The 24,277-nt window shown below is 34.6% G+C and overlaps 1 protein-coding gene across 2 annotated transcripts in view; it reads right to left on the bottom strand.

Annotated features, from left to right (window-relative positions):
• The window catches only part of FAM3B (FAM3 metabolism regulating signaling molecule B), a 556,690-nt gene that overhangs the window by 182,472 nt on the left and 349,941 nt on the right, over window positions 1–24,277 (bottom strand). For both annotated transcript variants that reach the window (XM_044071567.1, XM_044071566.1), the window contains one exon: window positions 2,551–2,601. In XM_044071567.1, the coding sequence (XP_043927502.1) occupies window positions 2,551–2,601 (51 nt within the window). The remainder of the gene's footprint in view (window positions 1–2,550; window positions 2,602–24,277) is intronic.

Consider the following 24,277-nt stretch of genomic DNA (forward strand, 5'->3'; position numbering starts at 1 on the left):
ACCACCTTTTTTTACAACAATGCACCTTGTCCACATAAGTTCCCAAATCCTGAACTGTGTCAACTATTAGAGGTGTATTGTCAATGGCATAGTTGCCTGGGGTAGATTACTTCCCGAAGGATACAATAATGCATTTTTTGGCATTTAGTTTCAGTCCATGATTTTGGTACTAATTATTTATTTGGGACAAACCCTCCTGCAGGATGTGTAAGTCATTTGAGGATTCAATGACTGCTCCTAATTTGCAATCTTCTGTAAACTTAGTCAGCCAAAGCCCTTTGATAGTGGCTTTTACTTCAGAAAAGTAAAGAACAATAGGAGACTTCTGGGCTCTAACATTCTTGGAATTATTATTCTTATTTTTGGTCAGAATTATTTTCCTTTTATTGTAAAGCTTGTTGATATTATGGTTCCACCATCTGAGTTTGTTTCTGGGGTTTGCCTGTGATTGCTCCTATGAAGTACAGCTGCATCTTTGCGTCTGTTAATAGGCTGACAGTGTAAATGACACCAAATACTAAGCAATTACTGAAGTAAATTATTTTTACTCATATCACTGCATCAAAACTGAACAAAGTAGAATACTACTCAGTGCTAAGTTCATACCTGCCTTGGTACACAGTCTGAGAGCTCCATCATGTCTCTCTTCATATAATTCAAGGAGGTACATCTGATATCACTGACACCAGCATGAACTACGACAAAGTCATGTTGATACTTGTTGCTCAAAGACTTAAGTGCATGTGTGTTCTGATGCATCCTGGTACCAGACAAGCAACTAACCATCACTCTTTCATTGCTCATCCTGTTAAAAGGTACATATTTTCTGGATGAAGACTGAGACACCTTGTATCACCTAAGAAAATGGTACTGCGTTTAATAATGAGTGATTCTAGTTTCTGTAGACAGGTGCTATATCTTTCTTGTGTCATACATGAAGTTCTACAACTAGCTAATATATGGAGTCATCTATAACAACAATATTTGGTTGGGTCAATGTCTGCCTTATGAGTTCAGCACCTATGACATTGGAATGCCTTGTACTATGTGATGAGGTAGGCTTAACTTGCAAGAGTGTGCCTTGTGTATGTGTTGTGTTTTGGATGTCTTTAAGATTTAGCAAGTTAATCTTTAGAACCTCAGCATATGATGGATTATGTGTAGCTTGATAACTTTGGAGAGGTGTGATGTGTGGTGTACTGCTAATGATTTTGGTGTCAGTTTTAATGTGTGTGAGACTTCTGCCTCTAAGGATATTACATATGTACATCTCTCACACACTGTGTTATGCTGTTTGAGTAATAGATGATAGTCAGACAGTCTGAGACAATTCTTACACTGTCTCGAAAACACCTATCTCAGTCTGTCTGGCTAAACAAGTTGTGGGGAAGTGCTGGTCCATGAAACCAGCAGGAATGACACGGGGCAGGGGTAATTATAACTACATGGAGTTCAGTTTGTTTAGGACAATATTTGATAGCATAGAATAATTTGAATTTGACCATTAGCAGTCAAATATTAACACTGTGAGTTTTTTATGGCTTGATATTTAACCAGGTTCTCCTATACTGTTGTACACAACAGTACTGATGTCATTTTATTCAGAACTGTAATCTCTGCAGTCTCTAACAATGACTGAAAACAAGTTTCTGTAGCCCAAGTCAGGTGGGCAGATGGGGCAGCCTCCCCAGGCACAAAGTATCAAGGGATTCATTCATCTGAATGCAACTACTGCCTTTGACCTCAGGTCAGAAATGAATGCCAATACTGGCTGTGTCTGCAGTCAGGGCTGAAGTTCTCAATGCTTTGTTCAAGGTACTGAACTGAAGTAAAGCCACTTGTTGCTTTCATAAGCAAGCAGTTTGCTACAGTTTAAAATGGAAGGGGGCCAGCTAACCTCATCTGGTGCACCTTATAAAAGTTTTGCATCACACACAAATATATATATATATATATATATATATATATATATATATATATATATATATATAAAGTGATCTGTATACTCTGTAAACTTCAGTATATGACAGCATGCTGTAACATCACATTTTAAGATGACTTGTCACGCCATGTGACCTGTACACTTAGGATCCTGCCTACCTGACTTATGTCTGGAACCCACTTTTAAAGACAACAAAGAAGTGAGAGTTCAAGGAGGAGTGTAGAAATACTACGTTCATAATATTTTCTTCTACTTCAGCCACTTTATGGAGCTCTGTGGCTTAATCTATGAGAGAAAAAAAATCATAACTGTGCAAAACTGTATTAGTTTCAATGCCAAATAGCAAAAACCACCAGGTCTGAACACACTGATCCATGATGCAGTTGTTGCAGTAAGCTGACCGTCCACTAAACTAGGATGCATGTGCTGCAGGTGTTATTGAGATGCATCATAGTACTGTAAGTGCATTAGCCATGTGATCTACTCATGTGCCTACCAGGGCATTTCAACATAGTAATGAGGTAACATGGTGTTAAAAGCATAGCATTTTTGAATTATGATTCTTAACAAGAAAAAGAACAAGTAAATACCAATGTTTAAGTACTTACCCCCTCCCCAAAGGTCAAACGATTTTGTACCATGCACCTTTCCTGTCTTAGCTGAAAGAAAAACAGATAAAGAATTGTCTTTATCTTCTTGCACATCAGTTTATGGTTATATTTCCAGTGACTGACACTATATAAAAGCAGGGCTGCTCATCTAAATACAGCAGAAATAAAATCATAGATTTACAACAGCTGAGATGTTATATTTTTGAATCAGTGTGTGCATGTAGTAACAATATGCTGTTTAACCTGCAGGAGGCATTCTGCATTCATATTAGTAAGTATCCAAAGCATTACAAAAAAAATGAAACTACTGGTCTTAAAAAACTTAGTCGATGTGCTCAGTCACAAAAATTCCCCAAACTCATGAAAAACAGGTAGTGTTCCAAAGCAACAAGCAACTTTATTCATCACAGACAAGCGATCCTCAGTAACAAAAAACAGAAATATTTTACAATGTTAAATACAGCAACTTTTATAAACTTAGAAGTAGGTGTGGAAAATAAACATATTGTTTAATTTTAAACCAGCCCTTTCAAGGCAGACAATATAAACAGGGCCATAAAAAGTGCATTTTAGAACAGCAAGTACCCACCCCACACAATACCTATGTATTTGCAATCTACAGTCCCAAATCAGGTATTAAGAAAAGCATAATAAAATAAATAAAAATAATAATATAAACATAGAAAGACTGACTTTTCGCTAAAATCACTTTTGGGTAATTAATGCAATAAAGCCTTCATCAGGTCTGTGACAAGAACTAAAATTGTATACATGGGTAGAGAAGTAAAAAGAGTTAACTAGTCTGAAACGTGAAAAAAAAAACACAGCTAACCATAAACATGATCTAGCTAAAACTTTCTCTCGCTCTCTTTCTCTCTCTCTCTCTCTCTCTCTCTCTATATATATATATATATATATAGTTGTCTAATCACATCTACTATGTATTAGTGTATATAAAAAGTAAGTTATTTACATTTCATAAAAATGTAAGTACTTTGTAGTTAAACAGAAAAAAACTCATGACAGTTTTCATGTTTACAACCCCAAAAACATGTTTATTCAATGAAAACCAGTAGAAAAAACATACAAAAATAGTGCAAGTAAACTAGTAATGTTTAAAAGTGTGCAGGTGTATGCATGAGTTGCCCATGAGTGTGCAGCAGTATGATAAATGGGAGAATTATACTAATACTACATGGTAATATGCTACCCATGGTCAAACTGAATGCTTGGGAAAGTTAATAAACTTGGGTGTTGAGTTTCAATTTTTTTCAGTTTCCATGGTCAAGCTTAGAAACAGACAAGGGTATAACCATGGGTGTGGCTATGGCTGCTAGCCTGACCAATGTAGCCTTAGGCAAGTGGGAGGAGGAATTTGTCCTACAAAGTGAATACCAGAGATTTATGACCAGCTATTTTTACTTTATCGATGATGTACTTATACTCTGGTAAGGAGAGAAATCTAAACTCACTGAGCTTATCCATTACATCAGTAACTCCACCTTCTTCCTGAAATTTACCACTTCCATCAGCTTGGAGTCAATGCAGTTCCTTGATATGACTGTTAGTATTGATAAAGACAAAGGAAAATTAACTTATACGGGAAAACAATAACCGTGAACTACTTACTTCACAGAGACAGTATGCATCCATTAAAAACTAAGCACAGTGTAATAAAATCACAAGGCTACAGATTAACCCACATTACCACAGATTTGTCTCCTTTTCCAAAAATATGAATGATCTTGAAATGATTTCTTATCCAGAGGATGTGAATCAAACATGTTACATATGACCCTGGATCCAATTAGAGATTCTAAAATTAACAATGACCCTATATGGAATAGGCCTTTTGGTAAAATTATGCAACAAGGCCACTCTAACCCAAAAGAAGATTAAAGTAAGGACAGCTGCATTCTAACTTACACCTGTGATTTCAATACAATTAAAGCCATTATTAAGAAGAACTAGACCATCCTCACTGAAAATCAGCAGCTTGTAATGGTTTTAGGAGAACACCCTACTTTTGTATATAAAAAGCGCAGAAGCATACATAGCTAAGTGGAAAAGAAAACAAAAAATAAAACACCAGGATGACATGAGCACCAAAATCTGTGGGCCACCTAGCTGCACTTTCTATGAGTATTTGATGGGGTTTGGCTCATTTGAGTGCTGCTATCTTAAAAAGATGGTGAAAACTTCAGCAGGTGGTAACTGTAATACTAAAAAGTTGTATATTGGGCCAGCTGTAATGACTACCCTGCATTTTATGTGGGTAAGACTATGAATAAACTAAAAGGGAGGATCTCGGGTCATCTTTTTGACATGAGACAAATGCCAGAAGAATGGCTTATCCAATCACTTGTGTGAACACCTCAGACATTCTGGTTTTAATTTTATCATTCTGGACTTTACGGAGACGGATGAGCTTGAAGGGGACGTCAATGGTGTTTTACAGAAAAAAATACTTATGTTGGCAGCTGCAATGAAATGCATTCAGAAAACCAGGAATTAACTACTATTACTTTATTAATTGTGTGTTGAATTTATGTAAGCTGATACACAATCTGTAGTTTCTTAGGGAATTTTTGACGACATATTTTTATGTATTAAAAATAAAAGTGTAGTATATGTATACATGTATATATGCTTAGTTACTTTAACCTCAATTCTCATTTGATTAGATTTAGTACACTCTTGCATCACTCCAGATATTTAAATGGAGAATTCAAAATACACAGATTTTCATTCCATTATTACCATGAAATATTACCATGAATCTTGATGAGTGGATGGGAAATACACCCTGGGGATCACTTCTGTGTCTCTGCTCAACAGTGGCACAGGAAAATAACTTTCTTTGGTGGTGTAAGCCAGGGAACCTTGTTGGCTAGGCTTACGTAGGCCCTTGAGCCAATAGTCTAGTACCTACCTATGAAGTATTGGTATAATTCCCCCATTTAGCATACTGGTGCATGCTCATGCACACACCTGCACACTTTTATAGATTACTAGTTTACTTCAGCCACTATTTCTGTGTGCTTTTTCTACTGGTTTTCATTGAATAAGCATGTTTTTGTGGATGTAAACATGAAAACTGTCATGACGTTTTTTTTTAACTGCAAAGCACTGACATTTTTTCTCACATTTTTTTCTGAACTGTAAATAAAATATTTTTTCTGAAATACTTTTTTTTATAAATAATTTTTTTCTGAGTTGTGAATAACGTAGTTTATACACAATAATACATATTAGATATGATTAGACAGGCAGAAATGTCTTTCGGCTTCTCCTTTTAGGGGTCACCACAGCAGATCACTGGTCCGCAGATTGATTGGCAGTAGGGTTTTTATGGTGTCAAGTTGACAGTATGGCTCCCAACCTTCACAGAAGGCACATGGACACACACCTACCTCCATGTCTTTAAAACTCACTCAACTGCAGGGATTACATGCAGACTCCACACAGAAGGCACTCCACTAGATATATATTTATATTTTTAGTGTTCCAGTTAGATAATGTTTATGATTAGATATCTATGTGTTTTTTTTCTTTATTAATCTAGTTAACTCTTTTTACTTATCCACCTATGTAAACAATTTTAGTTCTTGTCACAGATCTGATGAAGGCTTTATTGTATTAGTTATCCAAAAGTGATTTTAGTTAAAAGTCAGTCTTTTATGTGCATGTTATGCTTTTCTTAATACCTGATTTGGGAATGTGGGTTGCAAATAGACATGTATTATTTCCTTAACTAGGATTTTGGTTGATCTAATCTGTGGTAGTGTATGGGGTGGGTACTTTTTTTAAATGCACTTTTTATGCCTCTGTTTATATTGTTTGCCTTGAATAAACTGGTTTAAAGTACCTATGCAGCATATAGCATATTCTTTATCTTAATAAAATGATGACCCTGAGTCAACAGTTTGTAGTTTTAAACAGGTGTCACTTATTTTGAGAGCTAAAATGTAAAACAAGCAATGCGGGAATAATAAAATGAGTGAGGGAGAGAACAGTACATGGCAAGTGTTTGACTATTTAATCTAATCTACAGGAGACTCTCTTTCCATATCTCTTAGGTTACTAAGGTAAATTTAAATCATACAAAATTTACTTATTTATTGTTTAAGAATTTTTTTTATTGATTTAATGTATTTACAATATATACAGAGAAAGGAAGAAATTCAATATGACATACTGCCTCACAATGTCAGGAATACACTGAATCATCAAGGTAATCTTACACAAGTAACACATTAATAGTCTTGGTATTGCAATAGCAACATTTCAATGCTATCCCAACCACCAAAATCCTTAGTATGATATATAGATCTTATTCTGATCACTTATTTTTCAGTTTTACACAAAACTGATATTATATTAAATTCTTTGAATGTAGGAACCGAGTACGATTTCCAATTTTTGTAATAACTTTCCTAGCAACTGCCAAAAGAATTCAGAATACTTTTTGCTGTTTGACTTTTACAGATACAGGAACTGGGAAATTCATTACTGTTACTGATCTACTTAAAGATGAGTTATCAGACCATAACCCCTTAAATAACATACTTTCTTCACAATATACATTTAATTTTTCACAATCCATAAATGTGTGTCCAATCCGATTTTACATCTTTATTACATCTCCAAGAGATTTTATATGGAGTAAAAGGCATTCTATGTATATATGTCTACAAAACACTTTCCAGTATAAACTTGAAGTTTGACCAATTGATTTAAATAACAGTTTTATTCTTACCATCTATTGAGTTACTCAATCCACTACTATATACAAAGTTCCATAATTTTGCATCAAAGTAATTATTTAACTTGTATAACTTGGACAAGCTTTCTAGGTAGGTCAATTTACCTTCAATGATAGCATTCATGTATTCATATAATGGGGGGCATAGTGTTCTGTTCCCCTTCACTTTTATTATCTACAAATTTATTTAAATTCTTACTGATGGATGATATTAACTGGTTAACAGATTCATCCAACTTATAATCTTTCATTATTCTGGTGACTTAGCTTTTCATTTTTCAAAGCAATCAGATCATAATACTAACCAATTCCTTTTTAGTAAATTAATTTTAACATTCTTCTGAGTTTCCTTAAATCTAGAGGTGTGTGCAATGGGAAAGCACAAATGTTTCTATTTTGATATTAATGGAGTTTTAAAAACATATTTCTTAACCATTTTAAAAACTGAATTCATATATGCTGAGTGTAAAGATTGAAATGAATTTCCTTCTAAGGTAAATTTTATTAACCTGATGAAAGGATTGTTACACATTTCTAATTTATCATATTTGATATCCTTAAAAGAATTTAGTATAATCTGCTCCTGAATGGTTTTCCATTTACTAGCTTAAATTGAATATATCCAGAGTATAATAGAGTTAAAATTTGTAGCAATAGAATTAGATTCTACCTCTGGGAAGCCAATACCACCATACTCCCATCATTTGTATGATTTCTATAAGCATTCTCAGCGTTTTAGGATACCATAAGAATGAAGTTAACATTTTTTCCATTTTCTTTAAAAGTTTTTGTCAGGTATTAAAGCTATTGAATGCAATGTGTGCGTGTGTGTATGCGTGTGTGTGTGCGTGTGTGTGTGCGTGTGTGTGTGTGTGTGTGTGTGTGTGTGTGTGTGTGTGTGTGCGCGTGCATGTATGTGCACGTGTGTGTATCCTCTTATTTTAATAAGTATCCTTAAAAGTAAAAAAAAAAAAAATTATTCCATTTTTAATAAGTAATGCTTCAATTATTTTTCAAATTATTAATAATCATACTTTCATTTTGCCAGATTTATATTCCTAAATATTTTATTTACCTTCCCAATTATATTTATATTTACCTTTAAACTTATTACCTAGTAATTGATTTAATACTAAAGTTTAATTTTTATTAAATTTTAGCAGCTACACTTCCTTACTTTTCCATGTCCTTATCTATTCATTCGATTGAACAATTTAAATATCCTACAGTTAATAAAATATCTGCTGTATTTTAGATTGGCAATCCTTGTTAACTGAGAATCCATTTTTTTTCACTGCATCTTCTATTATCTAAGGGTTTGATAGCTAATGTAAATAGTAGATGTGACAAGGGACACCCTTGCTTTTGTGCCTTTGTTTAAAGAGAATCCTTGAGAAATGTAAGATACAATTTTAACATACACTTTGGACTCCCTATACGTTTGTTTTTTAATATTCCAATAAATTGTTCTGGAAATGCAAACACTTCTAAAGTATTAAACAAGTAGTTCCATCTAAAGAATCAAAAGCTCTCTCTTGATGTTGTTGTTGTTGTGTCTTTCAGCTTTTCCCGGTTAGGGGGTTGCCACAGTGGAACTCCGGTCCGCTAATGATTGGCAGTAGATTTTTATGTGCCGAGTTGCCAGCCCTGATGCACAACCTTCAATGAAGGTACGCCCATTCATGCATGTCTCCACACAGAAGACGCTCTAGCTGAGAATCGAACAGGACAACGTCTTAACTGTGAGGCAACAGCGCTACCGCAGCACCACCACCGCAGTACATCTAAGTTAATTAGGGCCAATTTATTTTTCATTCCTATTACTAAATCTAAGATAGTTACTAACCAAAAATCATCACTCATTAAACTACTGACTATAAATCCTGTGTTTGATCTTTATTATTTACTCTATTATATCTCTTAATCTTAAGGTGAAGAGTGCAGTAAATATTTTACAGTCTACATTTAACAATGAAATAGGTCTACATGAGGAGGCTAACTTATTATCATTGCCTTGTTTAAGAACAGGTGAGATTACAGAAAATTTCCATGACAGAGAAATTATTTTGTTACTCTGAATTATCCTGAAAACATCACTCAGTAATTCTAAATGTTTAACAGAAGCAGACTATATAATTCCATATTTAAACCATCTATCCCTATAGCGTTACAAATTTTCCCTTTTTTAAAGCTTCTTTAACTTCTATTAGGGTAATAGGCTTATTAAACAGAAATATTTGTTGGTCATTAAGTCTATTAACATTTTCTTTAAATACTTATCAATTTTGTAATCACCAGGATTATTTTTATCTATATTAAGATCCTTATGGAATTTTTTTAAATATTAAGCATTTCCTCCTATATCTGAAGTAAGCTTATCAGTGTGAAGATTTCTGATAGTATTGACTTGTGCCTTTTTGCTTAACATTTTACTTCTATTAGCTAATATATGGAGATTTTTTGAAGCCATTACACAACTTTGCAATAATATTTTTTTTTCTACAGCTGTCTCCCCTTTGAGTTAAAACTGCTTGATATTTTGTCATTAATTTTTAATGATTCAGTATTTAATTTTTTTTTGTTGTTTAAACCTTGCTTCATGCAGTTTATCTTATATTTTCAAAAAAAGAAAAACTAGTATTCTTAAAACTTCATTGATGAGTTCAGTCACAATCATTTCCAAAAATCATGAAACCTAGTAGTGTTCCAAAGCAACAAGCCCTTATTCATCACAGATGAGCGATCCTCAAAAAACAGAAACACTTTCCAATGTTAAACATATCAGCTTTTTTACACTTAGAAGTAGGTGTGGAAAATATATGTATTATTTAATTTTAAACCAGGCTATTCCAGGCAAACAATATAAGCAGGGCCGTAGAAGTGCTTTTAAGAACAGCAAGTACCCACCCCTGCACACTACTACTGATTAGATCAAACTAAGTTTTAGTTATGGAAAACACTACCTATTTGTAAACCACATTCCAAAATCAGGTGTTACGAAAAGCATAACATATACATAAAAGACTGACTTTTAACTAAAATCACTTTCAGCTAACTAATGCAATAAAGCCTTCAAGTCTTTGACAAGAACTAAAAATAATATACATATAGGCAAATAAGTAAAAAGAGCTAACTAGATGGATACAATAAAAAACACATGACAGTTTTCATATTTACAGCCCCCAAAATGTAAACCAGTAGAAAAACGCACAAAAATACAGAAACAGCGGAAGAAGTCAACTAGTAATGTATAAAAGTGTGTAGGTGTGTGCATGAGCATGTGCCAGTATGCTAAATGGGGGGGTTATACCAAATCTTTATGGTAAGAGCGGCATGAAAAAAAAATGAGTGTTCTGAATCTACTGTTTAAATCTCTGACGTGATGCAAGAGTGTATTAAATCTAAAATTAGAACTGAGGTTAAAGTAACTTACCATATATGTATTTATACACATTCTACACATTCAATTTTTTTTTATTTTTAGTACGTTTGGTACCTTTAGTACATAAAAATATTTCCTCAAAAATTCTCAAAAAACACCTTTACAGATTGTGTGGCAGCTTATGTAAATTCAACACACTCTTAATAGAGCAACAGTTGTTATGTCCTGGTTTTCTGAATGCATTTAATTTCAGCTGCCAGCATAATTCTTTTTTCTCCAAAACACCACTGACGTCCCCTTCAAGCTCATTAATCGCCACACAGCCCAGAATGATAAATTTAAAACCAAAATGTCTGGGGTGTTCTAATAAGTGTTTGGATAAGGTGTTCCTTTGGCATTTATGTCTGGTGTCAGAAAGATGACCTGAAATCCACCTTTTCAGTTTATTCATAGTCTTACTCACATAAAATGCAGAGCAGTCATTACACTTGACCCTACATACAACTTTTTCAGTTACCACCTGTTGAAGATTTCACCATCTTTTTAAGATAGGAGCACTCAAATGAGTCGCACTCCTAGTACTCACAGAAAGTGCAGTTAGGTGTCCCATAGATTTTAGTGCTCATGTCATCCTGGTGTTTCTTAATTTTCTTTTCCACACAGCTACGTATGCTTCTGCTCTTTTCATATACAAAAGTAGGGTGTTTTCTTAAAACCCCTACAGGCTGCTGACTGTCAGTAAGGATGGCCCAGTTCTCCTTAATAATAGCTTTAATTGTTCTGAAATCACAGGTGTAAGTCAGAATACAACTATCCTTACTTTTCTCTTTTTGGTTAGGGTGGCCTCGCTGCATAATTCTGCCAAAAGGCCTCTTCCACATAGGGTTGTTGTTAGTTTTAGAATCTCTAATGGGCTCCAAGATGATATGTAACAAGTATCCTCTGGTTAAGAAAGATCTATAGCTTTGTGATTTTATTTTATTTTTATTACATTGTGCTTAGTTTTTACTGAATGCATACTGTCTCTGTAAAGTAGTTCACTCTTGTTAGTTTCTTTTATAGGTTACTAATTAAGTTACTAATTAATCTTCCTCTGTCTTTATCAATACTGACAGCCATATGAAGGAATTGCACTGACTCTGATCTGACAGAAGTGGTAAATTTCAAGGAAGGAGGTGAAGTTACTGACATAGTGGAAAACTCAGCAAGTTTAAATTTCTCACCTTGCCAGACAATAAATACATCATCAATAAAGCGACCGTAGCTGGTCATAAATCTATGGTATAGTGGTACAGGCTCATGCACACAACTGCACACTTTTATATATTACTAGTTTATTTCATCTACTGTATTCTGTATTTTTATGTGTTTTTGCTACTGGTCCTACTGGTTTTCATTGTTTAAACATTTTTGAGAAGACTATAAACATGAAAACATTCATGACAGTTATTTTCTGTCAACTGCAAAGCACTGACATTTTTTCTGAGCTGTAAATAACTTAGCTTTTATGCACACGAATACATATGGATGGATGCTTATTAGATATTACTACACAGATATATATTTATATTGTTCTGGGCAGCCAAGGTGGTGCAGCGGTTAGAGTTGCTGCCTCACAGCAAGAGGTTCTCCGGTTTGATCCTCGGTTGGGGTCCCTTCTGTGCGGAGTCTGCATGTCCTCCCTGTGATTGAGTGGGTTCCTCCGGGTGCTCCGATTTCCTCCCACATCCTAAAGACATGCTGTAGGTGGATTGGATACTCTAAATTGGCCCTAGGCGTGAGTGCATGTGTGTGTGTGTGTGCCTTATGTGGAAGTTTGGGCACCGAGATGTCAACTTGACACCGTAAAAACTTCACTGCCAATCTTGAGCGGACAGGTGATCTGCTGTGGTGAGCCCTAACCGGGAAAAGTCGAAAGAAGAAGTTCTAATTAGGTAATGTTTATGGTTAGATAGCTGTGTGTGTCTTTTCTTGTATCTATCTAGTTAGCTCTTTTTACTAATCTACCTATGTATATGATTTTAGTTCTTGTCACAGACCTGATAAATTTTTATTGCATTAGTTGGCTGAAAGCCATTTTACTTAAAGTTTTTTATATGCATGTTATGCTTTTCTTAATACCTGATTTTGGAATGTGGGTTGCAAATAGGTAGTGCTTTCCTTAACTAGGTTTTAACTTGATCTAATCAGTAGTGGTGTGTGTGTGTGTGTGTGTGTGTGTGTGTGTGTGTGTGTGTGTGTGTGTGTGTGTGTGTGTGTGTGTGCGTGTGTGCGTGTGTGTGTGTGTGTGCGGGTGGGGGGGGTACTTGCTGTTCTTAAACGCACTTTTATGGCCCTATTTGTATTGTTTGACTGGAATAGGATGGTTTAAAATTCCACACCAACTTCTAAGTGTATAAAAGCTGATATGTTTAATATTGTAAAGTATTTCTGATTTTTTTCTTTTTTTTTTTTCTTATTTTTTTGTTGCTGAGGATCGTTTGTCTGTGACAAAGGCTTGTTGCTTTGGAACACTACTTGGGTTTCATGCTTTTTGGAAATGATTGTGACTGAGCTCATCGACAAAGTTTTAAGACTACTAGTTTTTCTGTTTTTTCTTTCTTTCTTCAACACTCATGTAGGTGAGGTTGGAACTAGACAAATTCATGTGCTGGTTAATTTGTTTTTATATATTTTTAACTCTTTAGCCCACTCTTTCATTTTATTACTAACCCATCTTCCCTTTTTATCTTTAATACGCATTTTTAAATAGTCCCATAATATGACTTTACCAGCCTGACCATTGCCATTCAAAGATAAAAAAAATGTATTGATTTGTTCCTTAAGGTAACTCTTAAATTCTTTTACTTTCGTCATACATACTGGGATTCTATAAAGCTGAAATTTCTTTATATCCATTAATATATTAATACTTACTGCATTATGATCAGGTAAATAAGGCACAGTTTTTAAATAATTCACTTATGTAAATCTATACAGGTAAATCTATAGAGGCATAAATCCTATCAATTCTAGTTTGCACCCCATGCACATTAGAATAATGAGTGAAGAACAATGTCTCATCTCAATGATGGTGAACCTATGACACTCGTCAAAGATGACAAACGCCACGACATATTGGATGACATATCAGCGATCACCAACACCCAAGTTACCAAAGACACTGCTTTTGCATTCATTGCTCACGTGAAGTGCACTGAATTATTTTAGGCTTGGCGTGTCAAAAGCTCCTGGCACAAAAGGTTTGTCATCAACATCTTATTGTCTGCTTTTACTACTAAATCATCTAAATTATTATTACTAATCCATCTGTTTAGTGCTTTAGCTGATGCCAGAAATGTAGCTTTCTTCTGTTCACTCATATCTTCTGTACTAGATATGCAGTTAAAATCCCCTGCTGAAATTAAACTACCCTTCCAATAACTTTTTAATAAGTTTAAGTGATCTTCAGCCACTCTTGCATCTATTCCAGGGATCTAGTAAGTTAGCTAGTGTATAGAGGTTGGCATTATATTTAATTATTACAAATGCATGCATTCCTTAGGGAACATTAATGGATTCCATGACCTTAGGCATTACAGTAGATTTTCTCCAAAGTACAACAGTTCCTCTACTCTTTTTGTTAAAAGAAGATGATAACATTTCAGAACCTATTTCATTTAAATATTGTGCCTCTTTATCTACCAAGTGAGTCTCTTGCAAGAATATAATGTCTCCTCTATTTCAATTTTTAGCTTTCTCATTAATGATTTTCATATGTTGCTATTATTTAATCCATTTATATTAACAGATAATACATTAAACTAGCCATACTCTGTATTTGAAAAGATTACTTTCAAGAGATAATATGACACATTTATCCACCATATTAATTTAATTGTATACAAGACACTAATGCATTCCTCCAGCAATATCTTCCACATTTTTAACACTTCCTTTCCACAAACTAAACTATTAAAACTCATAACAAAACCAGAAACAAGTCTAAAACTGTAACTGTATATCTTACTAATGAAACACAACCTATCATAGGTACCAAAGGTCTCAGCTTGCCTACTGAATAGACAAACTACTATACTACCAATACCTAAACTCATTAAAAACTAGCCAAAAGTTAGCATTACTTACAAATTATATATTATACATAAGTTAAAATAAGAGAAAATTAATTTAGTTATATATTTTGCCATTTAAAACTCTTCCCCATTACTATATAACATTTTAATAATCTTTTTCTATTTATCACAAATATTAAACAATCCAACAAATACTGTATGTGTATATATATATATATATATATATATATATATATATATATATATATATTTAGAGAGAGACAGATTTGTAGTAGTTGTATAAATTATCCATTAAAACATTCCTAAATTATTCACTCATTCAATATTATTATAACTAAATCTCTAAATAATTAGAACAGAATGGTACCTGAAAGTATAAAATTATCTGTAAACTTACAGGTGACAGGTAATCTTACTAAACTATTATACAAAAGGAAAATCAATGCACATTATATTTATCATGCTAAAAGATATATACATATTTTACAGATCTAACAAAAGCTCTGAATTCGGGGAGGCCACGGTGGTGCAGTGGTTAGCATTGTTGCCTCACAGCAAGAGGTTCTCCGGTTCGATCCTCGACTGGGGTGCCTTCTGTGCGGAGTCTGCATGTCCTCCCTGTGGTCACGTGGGTTTCCTCTGGGTGCTCCGGTTTCCTCCCACATCCCAAAGACATTTGGTGGATTGGACACTCTAAATCAGCCCTAGTTGTGAGTATGTGTGTGTGTGTGTGTGTGTGTGTGTGTGTGTGTGTGTGTGTGTGTGTGTGTGTGCCTTCTGTGGAAGGTTGGGCACCGGGCTGGCAACTCAACACAGTAAAACTCCACTGCCAATCATGAGCAGACAGGTGATCCGCTGTGGCGACCCCTAACCGGGAAAAGCCGAAAGAAGAAGAAGAAAGAAGAACAAAAGCTCTGGATTCATTTTAAAAGTATTTGTCTATATCTTAAAACTGTGTAATACTCTTAAAATGATAAATATTGAAATATTTAAAAATCCCCTAGCTTATTAAATAAATTCATAAAAATATGTACATTACTGACGTCAAAGAGAATGTCTTGTACTCTATCCTGTATCCAAAAGTTACAATCTGTTTAATTCAAATCCCATTCTCCCTTCCCGAGTCCTAACATATTGTCTACTTTACTTTCTGTCAAAATGGATGCACTGATTCAGCAATAAAGCAGTCAAAAGTAGAAGTAAACTGAAGAAACTCGGTTGAGGTATTAAAGATATTTACTACTGCCTCACTAAATTCTTCGTCACCATTAAGCAAAATAAAAATATCATCTAGGTACCTCGTGTAGAAAACCAATCTATTTTTAATACTGTTTTTTTTTAACATGTACTCGGACTCCCAATGGGCCATCACTAGATTAGCTATACTAGCACCACAAGGAGAGCCCATCGCCACACCTGTTTTTTGAAGAAAAAAGTTATCTCCAAACATAAAAAAATTGTTATATAAAATAATTTCCAAGAGTTCGATCACAAGTGAAATTTCCTCTTTTGGAGCTCTGTTCTTAATTAGTACTTGGGTTACCGAATCTATACCAGTATCATGAGGTATACTGGTATAGAGGTCTTTCACGTTCACAGTGAGAAAATTATGGTTTGGATGAAAATCCAAGCCATTTACTTTCTCTAAAAATTACCAGGAATCTTTACATATTTGTTGCTCAAATTTCAAATATTTTTGTAAAATAGAGTCAATCACCTTGGCACAATAATAGGTGGGTGACCCACGACCATCAACTAATGGTCTCATAGGTGGGTTTCCCAAATCTTTATGTATTTTGGGAATACCAAAAAGGTAAGGGCACCTTGGAAATAATGTAAACATATAGTTAAATATGTTTTCTTCAATACGCCCCTCTATAAACATGTCCGACAGGCTATTCTTAATTACTGTATATGCATGGTTAATTTCTGACCGAGAACTAAGTTCATAAGCAGGGTCATCTAACAATTTTACCATCCGATCATAGTAATCTATGTTATCAAAAATTACCAGTTCCCCTCCTTTATCAGGCTTACAAACTCTAATATCATGTAATTTAATGAATTCCAAGAATTCCTCCTCTTTCTGTGTGATGGAATCACTCATAAGATCTTTGTTCCTATGTTTCGTATTAAAACGACTATCTAATTCACACATTTGTTCAAAAACATGACTAAGTGGATGAAGAGGAGGATTAAAAGTACTTGGAATTTTAAACTGGTCATTTTGTATTGTGTCTGTGTTTGACCCCATCATCAGATTAAAATTCAATTTCCTGGTGAATGTTTTCAGATCTATAACTGTACTCACTAAATCAAAATTCTGTTTTGGAATATATGTATTACCCTTGGAAAAAAATTCCACAATATCTTGATCTATACTAATAGAAGAAAAATTATAAACTTTAAAGTCTTTTGTCCTATTAGTGATAATAACAGGTTTACTTCCCATTGGTGCCTGATCTAACGATGTAGGACAAAGGCTTGTATATACAGTGTCAAACTCAATAACAAGAGGAATCGTACATAACTTAGGGATGTCATAACATTCATTATTGCCTAAAGGCATTACAGTCAAGTCTTGTTCCTCTTCGAATTCTGCTTCATTTTCCCCTGATTTTTGGTGTACCATTGCTTGGGTCTCACCCCCGTTTGATTCCCCTCGCGAAAATTCTGTTTTTTCAAACTTTGTTGGTTGTTTAAGTTAACCAGTCTTTCACTTCTCCTAACTTCTGTAAAGCCTTGTCCATCAGTTTGATTAGAATCCTCAATGACTTACACCGTAGTATTAGGCGATTGATTGGTGTATTGGATTGTAGGAAAATAATTATTAACAGAAGTGTCACTGTTTCCAAAAGAACCTTTCCAAACCTGGGCAGTGGAAGGGAGTGGATAAGCTTTACCTGCCTTATAAGCTGTGCTGTCACGTTCTAGTTTTTTAGGCTTATTACTTTTAAGTTTTACCAGGTACTGGTCGATACTAGTAAAAATATGACCATATTCATATTTGTACCTGGAAAAGTCATTATCAAGCTTAATCTTAATATCCAATGCTGCCACCTGTTTGTTAAGGTCTTCCACCCAAATTGAATAATGTTTAACCATACACTCAATCAGTTCGAAACCTTGGCGGTCAAAAAGTTCTAAAAGTTCTTTATGAAAAGGTGTATTAGGCACCAAACCAGTAGGAAACTGAAGATGCCTTAAACCTTTAGGCACTATTTTACATCTCAAGCATTCCTTGAAGTATTCAATTTCCAACTGGAGCTTTTTAACTTTCACTAATAAATTGTCAAGTACTTTTAAATTTGAAACAATGTCTAAAGCAGAATTGTTATTACCTTCTTCTCCACCAGATTGCCCATTGGTTGTAAAAGGCATCGCTGTAAACGAGAAACCCTCTGATAACCAGTTCGACAAGTCAGGAAACGCTGAGTAGTTCCCTTGCTGGGCCACCAAATGGACACTCGGCGCTGATGGAATAATAAATCGTTGGTGGTTAATCGTCGCTGTGTTTTCTTTATTGCCTAAAGGACTAACCACCTGCCTGTTAGGCAACGTTGATTTATTCGAATTATTAGTTGAGTCCAAGTCATCTATTAAAATCGGTGCACTTGTAAAATTAACTTGGTTTGTGTTAGGACCCGACTCCACTCTATTAGGCGCTTCAGTGGATGCCTGCACGGCTAAACAAACACTTTGTGTGCCGCCGGTATTGTGATTCTCAGTTATCACAGTTGGCAAGCTGAGCTGAATAGCTTGCTGTTGTTTATCCAAATAGTCAAGTCTTGAACAAATAGACTCGACACGAGTTAAAAGAAAATCAAGCTGGTTGATATGGAAACCTTTTTCTAATGCTGGTGTTGCTCCAGCAACACTATGGCAGCTCTTCAGCATTTCAGGCGTTCTGTTCAGTTCAAAACTATTGGTAATATTGCTCGTAGACCCGGAAGCCAGAACAAACTCAAAAGAAAAAGAAAAACTCCAAACTGATAATACAAATAAACCGGGTAAAAGCAAATCCAGTAGTACGCCAATAAAAACAAAGGATTTATTGTAGTGTTAAGCGCTTTTCATTTGCTCTTTCTGCAAACTTCTTCAGACAACTTAAAAACTCAATCAGGGTATATATATACCATCCACAAATTAGTTATCCAATTAATTAATTAATCAATTAACATTTACAAGCAACAGTGCTTCTTTGATTTAGAAACCATCCACTGAAAATTAAAAGCATTCATAAAAACATAAATAAACACCCTAAAATCACAAGACGTGTATTAACTACAAGTTGTAAACTGTATGTACTCAAATAGGCTTGTGCTATAGTGAACTATAATACTAATAGTCAAAAAACCTAACTATTACAAATTCAACATTCGTTTTACTGCTTATATTATCTGATAAAATGATATACAATTTATATTAGAAAGCAGTTGTATTTAGGAAAATTAATCTATAAACAATCCTAATACTCTAATACATAAAACGTACTGAGTCAACTTAAGCTCATCTCATAAGACTTTTAAGCTTTAACACACTACTCAAGCTACAGGTTTCGTTGATACCTGGTGGACTATAAGCATTTAGTCTGATCTGCCAGAATAACTCCTTTTCTTCCAGTCAAAGTGGTAAAGGACCACCTCTTTCATCAACAACTGGCTGATCAATAACTAAAAATCTAAACTGATACCCTGGAAATTCTGCTACATGTTTAGCTAGGGCATTATCTTGCTTATTCTTATTGATGGCGTAAGAATGCTCATACATACGGTCGCGGAGTCTCCTCTCCGTCTTACCAATGTAGAATGCCGGGCATCCTTGGCATTGAGCTAGACAGACTACCATCTTGGTGTTACAATTAGCCCTACATTTTAATTTATATTGAAAATTTTGTATTTGAAATCTGTTAGATTCTATTACTAACTTACAATAATTGCAATTCTGGCATTTGTACAATCCTGTAATTTTTGGTTGCTACTTCTTACGTTGCTCATATAGAGCCTTCAGGTTCCTACCTTTCTTAAATATGGTGCCAGGGTATTCTCCTAGTTTATTCAGTATACTTGAATTACTTGTAAAAATGCCCCAATTTTTGCATAGTATAGCTATACAGTGATGGCTAAATATACTGTAAGTAGTAATAAACTTACTTCCTAGTGTATTAGGTGTGATTGGGCTACTCAATTCAGCTAATGCAATACTTCCTGTATTGTCCAGTGGTAACCCTTGTGTTGTGGAGTTCTTTAACATAGCCAAAATAGGTTTGTACATTCCTTTAGCATGTTTATGACTAACTTCAGAAATTAATTCAGAAATGAATTCTAAAGGGTAACCTCTATGTGTGAACATTGTTTTCAAAAGTTGGCATTCCTCTTGGAAATCATACTCAGTGGAGACAATGCGAGCTGCTCACACTAATTGACCCTTAACTACTGAACGTTTCTGATGAAAAGAGTGGCAGCTTGTATAATGAAGGAAGGTATTAGAGTATGTTTCCTTCCTGTATATTTTGGCCTCATAACATTTCAAATTATAGTTTTTTGTTAAACAGATGTCTAAACAGGCTATCGTATTGATGTCAAAAGTAGAAGTAAACCGAAGAAACTCGGTTGGGGTATTAAAGATATTTACTACTGCCTCACTAAATTCTTCGTCACCATTAAGCAAAATAAAAATATCATCTAGGTACCTCATGTAGAAAACCAATCTATTTTTAATACTGTCTTTTTTGAACACGTACTCGGACTCCCAATGGGCCATCACTAGATTAGCTATACTAGCACCACAAGGAGAGCCCATCGCCACACCTGTTTTTTGAAGAAAAAAGTTATCTCCAAACATAAAAAAAATTGTTATATAAAATAATTTCCAAGAGTTCGATCACAAGTGAAATTTCCTCTTTTGGAGCTCTGTTCTTAATTAGTCCTTGGGTTACCCAATCTATACCAGTATCATGAGGTATACTGGTATAGAGGTCTTTCACGTCCACAGTGAGAAAATTATAGTTTGGATGAAAATCCAAGCCATTTACTTTCTCTAAAAATGACCAGGAATCTTTACATATTTGTTGCTCAAATTTCAAATATTTTTGTAAAGTAGAGTCAATCACCTTGGCACACGGGTAGGTGGGCGACCCACGACCATCAACTAATGGTCTCATAGGTGGGTTTCCCAAATCTTTATGTATTTTGGGAATACCAAAAAGGTAAGGGTACCTTGGAAATAATGTAAACAGATAGTTAAATATGTTTTCTTCAATATGCCCCTCTATAAACATGTCCGACAGGCTATTCTTAACTACTGTATATGCATGGTTAATTTCTGACCGAGAACTAAGTTCATAAGCAGGGTCATCTAACAATTTTACCATCCGATCATAGTAATCTATGTTATCAAAAGTTACCAGTTCCCCTCCTTTATCAGGCTTACAAACTCTAATATCATGTAATTTAATGAATTCCAAGAATTCCTTCTCTTTCTGTGTGATGGAATCACTCATAAGATCTTTGTTCCTATGTTTTGTATTAAAACGAATATCTAATTCACACATTTGTTCAAAAACATGAATAAGTGGATGAAGAGGAGGATTAAAAGTACTTGGAATTCTAAACTGGTCATTTTGTATTGTGTCTGTGTTTGACCCCATCATCAGATTAAAATTCAATTTCCTGGTGAATGTTTTCAGATCTATAATTGTACTCACTAAATCAAAATTCTGTTTTGGAATATATGTATTACCCTTGGAAAAAAACTCCACAATATCTTGATCTATACTAATAGAAGAAAAATTATAAACTTTAAAGTCTTTTGTCCTATTAGTGATAATAATAGGTTTACTTCCCATTGGTGCCTGATCTAACGATGTAGGACAAAGGCTTGTATATACAGTGTCAAACTCATCACCAAATGAAGGATCACAAGACTCAATAACAAGAGGAATCATACATAACTTAGGGATGTCATAACATTCATTATTGCCTAAAGGCATTACAGTCAAGTCTTGTTCCTCTTCGAATTCTGCTTCCTTTTCCCCTGATTTTTGTTGTACCATTGCTTGGGTCTCGCCCCCGTTTGATTCCCCTCGCGAAAATTCTGTTTTTTCAAACTATACCAACTACTACCCACTTCTAGAGGTTTTTACTAATGTATGTGAAAATGAGATTCAACAAGTGTTGTGTAATGAGAAACATCAAGGTTTTTATAATTTAAGTCCCTCTGAGTGTGTAACCTTGAAACAACTGGAAGAATTGTCATCTATTGAGATTCGTCCAGCAGCCAAGGGAGGAGGCATACTGATTTTAGATAAAACATTCTACATACAGAGAATGGCAGATATGCTGAATCATGATACAGTGTATGCTCCAATTTCTAAGACTAATGTGTCTGGGATTATAGAATGATTAGAGTTTTATTTATTTGATATGCTTATGATGAATGTAATTAATGAGGAAATGTTTAAATATTTTTTAATTAAGAGTCCTGTTGCACCTATTTTGTATGGGTTGCCAAAACTACACAAACATATGGCTTGCCCTCAGATGCACCCAATAGTATCTAGCAAGGGGTGGGCTATGGAAATCCTTTCAATATATATATATATATATATATATATATATATATATATATACACATATATATATATATACATATATATATATATATATATATACATATATATATATATATATATATATATATATATATACATATATATATATATATATATATATATATATATATATATATATATATATATATATATATATATATATATATATATATATATATATATATATATATATATATATATATATATATATATATACATATATATATATATATATATATATATATATATATATATATATATATATATACATATATATATATATATATATATATATATATATATATATATATATATATATATATATATATATATATATATATATATATATATACATACATATATATATATATATATACATACATATATATATATATATATATATATATATATAGATATATATATATATATATATATATATATAGATATATATATATATATATTAAGCACCTATCCAGGCATGTTTAAGGGTCAGCTCCCGGTGTTTTCTCCTTTCTGTCTGATGAATCTGGGCATCTTGGGGTAATGCAGCAATTGCCTCATGTACACAGACAACCCTCTCCTCCTACCACCCAACACTACAACCTGTAAGAAATGCACTTATACAGCCAAACTGAAAGCAAATCTCTCTTCACCCAAGACTGGACTAGGCAGTTAAGAGGAGAAGGTAAACACATGCACCACACCGCACTCATCAAATAGTCCCGCAAAATCTACACCACCAAAACAGACACACAGAAACACAAAACACACACCTACATTCACGGAGGCTCTCAATAAAAATCTGCTCAAGCAACAGAGACCTCCAAAGCAGAAATGCAAACAACCTCCACCCCCCAACACAACCCAAATGACACATAGCCCACAAACTGTGTGCCACTCAACCACAGCCCATAAGGCATAACAATGTACGCAACACTCTAGTCATAGGTGACTCTATAGTCAGGCATACTGATGTTCTACTCATCAGGCTAAACAAGGAGAAAGTTACTGTCAGCTGCCTGTCGGGTGCCAGGATCCGCTACATAATGCATGCACTCAGGTCACTCCACAACAAGTACAAATATGACTCTGTCATTGTCCATGTAGGTGTGAATGGCCTGAGACATATGTCCATGGACTACATGAAAAGAGACATGGAGGAGCTCTCTGATCTTGTAGCCCAGGTGGGTATGAGCCTTAGTCCTGAGTAGCATCCTGCCATCACCCAGAATGATACCACAGTACAAGAAAAAATGATTGTCTTCAACAATTGGCTAAGCTTCTGGTGTCATTCTAAGGGGATCCAGTATCTGTCTGCCTGGGATGACATGATCGACAGACCATGAGGCTTTGCCAGAGATGGCCCGCAACTGTCACCCTTGGGATTCCGGATACTGGCTAAGGCTCTGGCCACCCCTATAGTGCCTTTTTTAGGCAATGTTCAAATGACAAATTCACCACTGTAACAGGTACAAGCAAGCAAAATCTGAGGGTAATGCTACTCAATGGTAGAAGTCTAAACCTCAAAATGCATTCATTCGAGGCACTCCTTAAAATGGAGAACATTGACATCTGTGCAGTGACAGAGACCTGGTTCAAGGCTCCAGAGAGCACCCCTGCATTACCAGGCTATAATTCATACCACACCTTTCGGCCACCTAACCTGGACTGAAACACTAAAGGTGGAGGTGTGTCCATATACATTAAGGATATCCAGACCTTCAGGCTAGTTGCTCAGCATAATGCACCCGAGATTATCCAAGTGCAATTAACTCTGGGCAAGACCGCAATCCAAATTGTAACTTGCTACAGATCCCCCACCATGCCCCATGATTTCCACTCCTCATTTCTTGATACACTGGAAAATATTAGGGTACAACCCAACACCC

The sequence above is a fragment of the Protopterus annectens genome, chromosome 5.part0 (assembly GCF_019279795.1).
Source record: "Protopterus annectens isolate FY-2018-M chromosome 5.part0, PAN1.0, whole genome shotgun sequence".
Taxonomy (NCBI): Eukaryota; Metazoa; Chordata; order Ceratodontiformes; family Protopteridae; genus Protopterus; species Protopterus annectens.